Source organism: Alosa alosa, chromosome 11, assembly GCF_017589495.1.
Source record: "Alosa alosa isolate M-15738 ecotype Scorff River chromosome 11, AALO_Geno_1.1, whole genome shotgun sequence".
Taxonomy (NCBI): Eukaryota; Metazoa; Chordata; class Actinopteri; order Clupeiformes; family Clupeidae; genus Alosa; species Alosa alosa.
Genome location: NC_063199.1, coordinates 30,768,570 through 30,776,069, shown reverse-complemented (window position 1 = coordinate 30,776,069; position 7,500 = coordinate 30,768,570). Strand labels below are relative to the sequence as shown.

The window sequence follows — 7,500 nt, the reverse complement described above, 5'->3', positions numbered from 1 at the left end:
TAAATGTGCAACACATCATCAGTAGGGTAAAACTTACCTGTCTCAGGACGGTCTAACCCAGCTCACCTTACCTATTAGTGGGTGAATAATCCAACGCTTGGTGAATTCTGCTTCACAATGATAGGAAGAGCCGACATCGAAGGATCCGTTACACCCCTAAAAACTAATGAAATGTGTGTTTTTTTTTATGATCTATTTTTCCTCCTCAGCACCTCCTGCAAACTGTGTGTATGTGGGTCAGACATACATGCACAGCCAGCGCTTCTATCACCCTACTGACAGCTGTCAGTCATGCTCCTGCACCAATGGGACAGTGAGCTGTGTGCGCAAGCCCTGCCCCCCAGCCCTCTGTGTTCACCCCATTCAACAAGACTGCTGTCGCACGTGTGACGGTACGACAGTGTGACACCACAGCCTTGAAAAAACATTAGGAAGCTGCACTTACTGTAAACCGGAACACGCTAATACAGTGATTTACTGTAATGAAACATTAGGAAGCTGCACTTACTGTAAACCTGAACAGGCTAATACAGTGATTTACCGTAATGAAACATTAGGAAGCTGCACTTACTAAACCTGAACACGCTAATACAGTGATTTACCGTAATATCACCTGTATGTGTGCACCTGTAGCACATGTGTAGTGGACTGGTTAATATTCTTATTTGATTCTTCAGCTAGATCTGTTGAAATGCTCTGTACACACTGAATCAAGATATAACATCATAAGCTTACATGGAAAGATAGAGCTTTTGTTTAGCGTACTGTGTTGGTGATAACTGTGTAGATCATTATCTTTACGATTATTGTCTGTAGTTTTTCTGTATCACTTTTACAGTACAAGTCCAAGTACAATGCAGTTTAGAATGCACTGTGTATGTACATGTGTGCTTATGTCTTTGTTTGTGTGTCAGGCTGTCTGTATGATGGGAGAGAGCACCCGAATGGGGGGGTGTTTGCGGACATATCAGACCCGTGTGGACTGTGTGTGTGTCGGGAGGGAACGGTGACCTGTGAGAGGAAACGCTGTCCTATGGTCACCTGCCCGTTCCCCATACAGAGAGAGTGCTGCCAGAGCTGTGATGGTGAGTGTGCCAGAGCTTGTGTCTGTTTGTGTGTGCTTGTGTGTGTGTGCGTGCTTGTGTCTGTTTGTGTGTGTGTGTGTGTGTGCTTGTGTCTGTTCGTGTGTGTGTGTGTGCGTGCTTGTGTCTATTCGTGCTTGGGTGTGAGTGTGTGTATGTGTGTGTGCGTGTGTGTGTGTGTGTGTGTGTTTGTGTGTGTGCGTGTGTGTGTGTGTGTGTATGTGTGTGTGAGAGAGAGTGCGTTCTTGCATGTGTGTGTTTAAGTGTGTTGTAGGTGTGTGTGTTTGGAGGGGGGGTTGTACTTTTATGATTGAGATGTTTATGTATGTGTGTGTGTGTGTGTGTGTGTGTGTGTGTGTGTGTGTGTGTGTGTGTGTGTGTGTGTTGCAGGGTGTCTGTATGTTGGAGTGGAGTACCAGAGTGGCCAGGAGTTTGCAGACCCCGCCTCCCAGTGCAACGTGTGTGTGTGTGTGAACGGCAGAGTCATCTGTAACCCAAAGCCCTGCTACAACCCTGGCTGCACACACCCAGTAACATTGCCTGGACAATGCTGTCCGGTGTGTGATGGTAGGCACATACACACACAGACACACACACACACAGACACACAGACACACACACACACACACACACACACACACACACACACCAACCCTGGATGCACACATCCAGTAACACTGCCTGGACATTGCTGTCCGGTGTGTGATGGTAGGCACACACACACACAGACACAGACACACACAGACACACACACACACACACACACACAGACACACACACACACACACACACACACACACACACACCACACACACACACACCAACCCTGGATGCACACATCCAGTAACACTGCCTGGACATTGCTGTCCGGTGTGTGATGGTAGGCACACACACACACAGACACAGACACACACAGACACACACAGACACACACACACACACACACACTACAACCCTGGATGCACACTTCCAGTAACACTGCCTGGACAATGCTGTCCGGTGTGTGATGGTAGGCACACACAGACACAAACACACACAGACACACACACACACACAGACACAAACACACACACACACACACACACACACACACACACACACACACACACACACACACACACACACACACACACACAGACACAGACACACACACACACACACACACACACATTTACAGGAACACACAAAATGCACTTGTGTGCTGAAGTCTGTGGCTGCTTAGTTATTATTCTGCAGAACAGTCCGTATTATGTGTTCTGTTAAACAGTGAAACAACAGGTGGGTTTACATGGACACTTAAAACTGAATGGTTTTGATTGGCTAGTCACTTCGCCACCTGTTTTTTCTTCCAGGCTGTTCCTATGACAACACAGTGATGCTGGATGGACAGGTGTTCCCAGATGCAAGAGATTCCTGCTCTGAATGCACCTGTCGGGTGAGTGTGTGTGTGTGTGTGTGTGTGTGTGCCTGTGTCTGTGTCTGTGTCAATGATGCACATGTTGGGCGTTCATAGGATCTGCGTTGAATCAAAGAGTGTTGAAGTAGTTTGTGGCTTGAATTCCTGTTTGTGATATGTGTGTGTATGCTTATGCTTATGTGTGTGTGTCTCTCTCTCTCTCTCTGTCTGTGTGCATTTGTGTGTGTCTCTCTGTGTGCATTTCTCTCTCTCTCTCTCTGCATGTGTGTGTGTGTATCTCTCTCTCTCTCTCTCTGCATGTGTGTGTGTATCTCTCTCTCTCTCTCTCTCTGCATGTGTGTGTGTGTGTCTCTCTCTCTCTCTCTCTCTCTCTCTGCATGTGTGTGTGTGTGTGTATCTCTCTCTCTGCATGTGTGTGTGTGTGTCTCTCTCCCTCTCTCTCTCTCTCTGCATGTGTGTGTGTGTGTATCTCCCTCTCTCTCTCTCTCTCTGCATGTGTGTGTGTGTCTCTCTCTCTCTCTCTCTCTCTGCATGTGTGTGTGTGTGTCTGTGTGTGTGTGTTCACAGAGAGGATCAGTGCAGTGCTTGAGGAGGGTTTGTTCCACTGCTCACTGCCCCCATCCTGTTAGCGGCCCATGTGACTGTCCTGTGTGTGAAGGTCCTTAACACACACACACACCAGACACATAAGAAATGGTGTCACTCCTGGTGTATTTTTTACAGATGTAGTTTAGTTGTATGTTTGTATGTTATGTTTGTTTTTATGTTTCATTTCTTTATGTCCATCTGCAAGTGTGTGTGTGTGTGCCACCACTTTTTTTAGGTTGTGTGTTCCAAGGCGGGGTGTACGTGGATGGTCAGAGCTTCTCTGCTCCTAAGGCTGACTGTGACGTTTGCACATGCTCAGTAAGCACTTACGTCTGCTTTTCTCCAGTCGTGGTGTTTGTGGGAAGCTCTTTGTACGTTGGTATTATCAGACACAGGAGCGCATATGCTCTAACTCTTGCTCATGTATGTTGGCTCATATGTTTTTTTATGTGTGCGGTGTGTATGAATGTGCATGTGTATCTGTGTCTGTGTGTGTGTGTGTGTGTGACAGAAAGGCAGAGTGACCTGTGTTCCTCGAGTGTGTGCAAAGGTGTCATGTCCTCACCCTGCGTTGGACGGCTGTTTGTGTGGAGTGTGTGAGGGCTGCCGGTTCCATCAGCGTAACTGTGGCAACGGAGAACGCTTCCCACATCCCCAGGACCCCTGCCAACGCTGCACATGCCTGGTACACAACACACTCCTCATCACTATGGCAACTGAGGCCGGCTCTCTCACAGCGCCGTGTTTCTTCATTGTGTCTCCTCCGTACAAGCACATATTCCTCCATTTTCCCCAGCTGTGTGCTACTGTTCGCTTGCTAACTATCCAAAGGTTCCTTACATGCATGCTAACATTAGACCCTTTAAGTATAAGTAAGTAAGTATATATACTCTTTTGATCCCGTGAGGGAAATTTGGTCTCTGCATTTATCCCAATCCGTGAATTAGTGAAACACACTCAGCACATAGTGAACACAGTGAGGTGAAGCACACACTAATACCGGCGCAGTGAGCTGCCTGCTACAACAGCGGCGCTCAGGGAGCAGTGAGGGGTTAAGTGCCTCGCTCAAGGGCACTTCAGCCGTTCCTACTGGTCGAGGTTTGAAGCGGCAACCCTCCGGTTACAAGTCCAAAGCGCTAACCAGTAGGCCACGGCTGCCCCCTTTCAATCTGTTCTTAGAATTTTCCGGTTTAAACATTCAAAATCAATGCAGATAAGTTGTCATGAAAATGTATGGGACTTTAGCGTAGTGCTCTACAAAATGTCAACTTTAAAACTTTTTTTTTCACTTTTGTTTATCCCCGAGTTATCATTAGCTCACTATTTATTTCTGTACCACCAACAATGCCTTATGAATGCATGCTTGTTTATGTAGTTGAAACAGACTATAACTTAGCCTATTTGGTCTCAGTGATTTACTTTATGTGACATTTTTATGTTCATTTGAAAGCTGAGGTTTTGAGCACATTTGCACTGCGGTGTAGATTTAGTGAACACCAGATTGAACTGTGTTTTGGTCAGCCATCTTCTATGCGGCAACAACAATCCGGGAGTGTTTTGATTCTTGTGCAAGTACAGAGAGGAGGGGCGGTTCAGTTGTGTGTGTGAGAGAGAGGGGGGGAGAGCGCGGGGCATGTATGTAGCTATTGAAAGTAACTTTGAACTATTGAACTAATTAAAATAGTAAAAAGTCAATACTTAAAACATGGCAGTCACACATTTTGCACCCACCTTTTGTCCCCCGCTCCCCCTGCCATACCCCCACCCCCCTGACATACCCCCCACTCCCCTGACCCCCCCCCCCCAGGGCCTGGCCTAGCTACAATAGTCAGTCACCACCGTTACCATGGTACCATGGTTGTGCATTGTACTGCCTACAAGAAGTGCACCAGGTTAACACCAGGTTACCTAGTTATATAATATGTTGCTTATGTTGTTTAGAAGTCTCTGTGTCATGTTCTGTGTGTGTCTGTGTGTGTGTGTGTGTGTGTCTAGAATGGCGGTGTGACGTGTGTGTCAGTCTCGTGTCCGGCAGTAGCGTGTGCTCGGCCAGTGACCCCTCCTGGAGAGTGTTGTCCTGTGTGCACAGGTGTGTGTGAGCACCAGGGAAACGTGTATGACAGCGGGAGCACCTTCAGAGACCCCAATGACCGATGCACCACCTGCACATGCCTAGTAAGTGTGTGTGTGTGTGTGTGTGTCTGTGTGTGTCAGTATGAAAATATATGTGTGAGTTGTAGTGACAGGCAGAAATTCAGAAATAGTACTAGAGTAATACTAAAGTAATAGAAATAGAGTGAATGTATGATTTAACTGTTTTATTATGTGTGTGTGTGTGTGTGTGTGTGTGTGTGTGTGTGTGTGTGTGTGTGTGTGTGTGTGTGTGTGTGTGTGTGTGTGTGTGTGTGTGTTTAGAATGAAGTAGTGTCATGCCAGAGGAAACCCTGTGCCAAGCAGTGCACACACCCTGCAGCAACTCGAGACTGCTGTCCAGTGTGTGAGGCGTGTGTGTACGAGAGTCAGCAGTACACACACAAGCAGAGTTTCACACCCCGTTCACTTCCGTGTGAGCGGTGTGTGTGTCTGAGTGGGAGTGTGACCTGCATGCCTCACTCTTGTCCTGTTCTCTCCTGCCTCAATCCACACACACCACCTGGACAGTGCTGCCCCGTCTGCAAAGGTGAGAGAGAGAGAGAGTGAGAGAGAGAGAGAGAGAGAGAGTGTGAGAGAGAGAGGGAGAGAGAGAGAGAGAGAGGGGAGGGAGAGAGAGGGAGAGAGAGAAAGAGGGAGAGAGAGAGTGAGAGAGAGGGAGAGAGTATACTGCACGCTTTGGTATCTGTGTGCCTTTGAGTCTTAAAATATTTTCTATTTATTTCTAATAGAATTATTAACTAACAGTTTCCACCATTAGACACATACATACACACACACACACACACCAGTGATGCCAGTAACCAGGTTACCTAGTTTTGACCACTTTTTTGGTAACGAGTAATCTAACACGCTACTATTTACAAACCAGTAATCAGATTAAAGTTACTTATCTGAGTCACTGTGCGTTACTATTTTTGTCATTTTCCTTAGTAAAAAGATATATTCTTTGCTTTCTTCTTGTCTCGGGGATTAACGTCATGTAGGCTATGCTCACGTTTTCAGCATGAGGACAACTCCTCAGCATGCGTTTTCAGCATGAGGACGTGTAAAACCACGCAGCGACACAAACGTAAACAACAATGGAGGGAGGAGAGAGATGCACATTTTATCTATAGTCATTATTTTGAGTTTGTGTCAGCTAAACATGACAACATTAAGGTACATTGTACATTCTGAGCTGGCGACAAAGTGCTGTCTAGCTAGACATCCCAAGTCTCCCAAAGTTTTGGGAGTCTCCCACATATTGATAGCGGCTTCCTGGCGCCCATAAAATTACATAAAATCTTCGGAACCTAGAGCGAACAAGAGCACGCAAGCCAGACCGGACTTCAAATCGCGTGTGCATCTGAGTTTAACGCGCACTTGGAACGGAGAGAGAAGAGAGAGAGGAGTGGTGCATGTGGGCCTGCAAGCGCATCCAAGACAGAGAGCATCCTGGTCTGTTTTGCTAAATCAACCAATCAGTTTTCAGTGTAGGTGGGCTTATATCTCCTTTCTCCCGAACTTAATTAATCAGTTCAGTCAGTGTATCTAGGAACAGGAGCGTCATGGCAGAGTCAGTGCCCCTCAAAAAGGAACATTTAAGACCCATTTCACATCAGACTACACAAAAGTGTACCCAATTGTCTCATAAGACTAAAACATAATGATAGTCTTGCACACTGCACTGTTTGTAACAGTGACTTTAGCATTGCTCATGGCGGGTTAAATGATTGCAAAAGACTTGTTGAGGTGAGTTTAACAAGTGTAATTTCATTTGCATATTACTCAGGCCTATACTAGATGGCTAGTTGCCAAGGCTACATGAAAAGGCCAAACTACCAAAATCTACATATTTTACTATCACAATTTCTATCAATAGGCCTTCCTTATTTGGTGTACTGACTATTGAACAAACATCTGAATTTCAGTATCTAAGTAGGTTAGGTTGGGATGTCTGCTATACATTGTTGACATTACTATTAAAATGCACTTCCAGTATAGTGAGTATTGGCAAAGCCGGTTATCATTTTTATGTTGAGGCGGTGGGGGTGTTGTCGGCAGCTGCTGAAAGTAACTAATAACTGTGGCAATACTGACACACACACACACACACCATGTGAGAGAGAGAGACAGAGAGAGAGAGAGGGACAGAGAGAGAGAGAGAGAGAGAGAGAGAGAGAGAGAGAGAGGCATCTAACATAGATCTATTGTGACCTTTAACCCAGTGTGTTCTCAGTATGGGGTGGAATATGCAGAGGGTCAGACATGGAACCCTGG

At 46.2% G+C, this 7,500-nt stretch overlaps 1 protein-coding gene across 1 annotated transcript in view; it reads left to right on the top strand.

Moving 5' to 3' along the window:
• LOC125302833 (kielin cysteine rich BMP regulator) overlaps window positions 1-7,500 on the top strand; it is a 54,841-nt gene that overhangs the window by 35,517 nt on the left and 11,824 nt on the right. The window contains exons 30-39 of the mRNA XM_048256152.1: window positions 210-392; window positions 915-1,085; window positions 1,473-1,649; window positions 2,435-2,517; window positions 3,067-3,157; window positions 3,323-3,405; window positions 3,599-3,772; window positions 5,083-5,262; window positions 5,503-5,767; window positions 7,449-7,500. The exon at window positions 7,449-7,500 is cut by the window's right edge and continues 31 nt beyond it. Coding sequence (XP_048112109.1) covers window positions 210-392; window positions 915-1,085; window positions 1,473-1,649; window positions 2,435-2,517; window positions 3,067-3,157; window positions 3,323-3,405; window positions 3,599-3,772; window positions 5,083-5,262; window positions 5,503-5,767; window positions 7,449-7,500 — 1,459 coding nt within the window. The remainder of the gene's footprint in view (window positions 1-209; window positions 393-914; window positions 1,086-1,472; window positions 1,650-2,434; window positions 2,518-3,066; window positions 3,158-3,322; window positions 3,406-3,598; window positions 3,773-5,082; window positions 5,263-5,502; window positions 5,768-7,448) is intronic.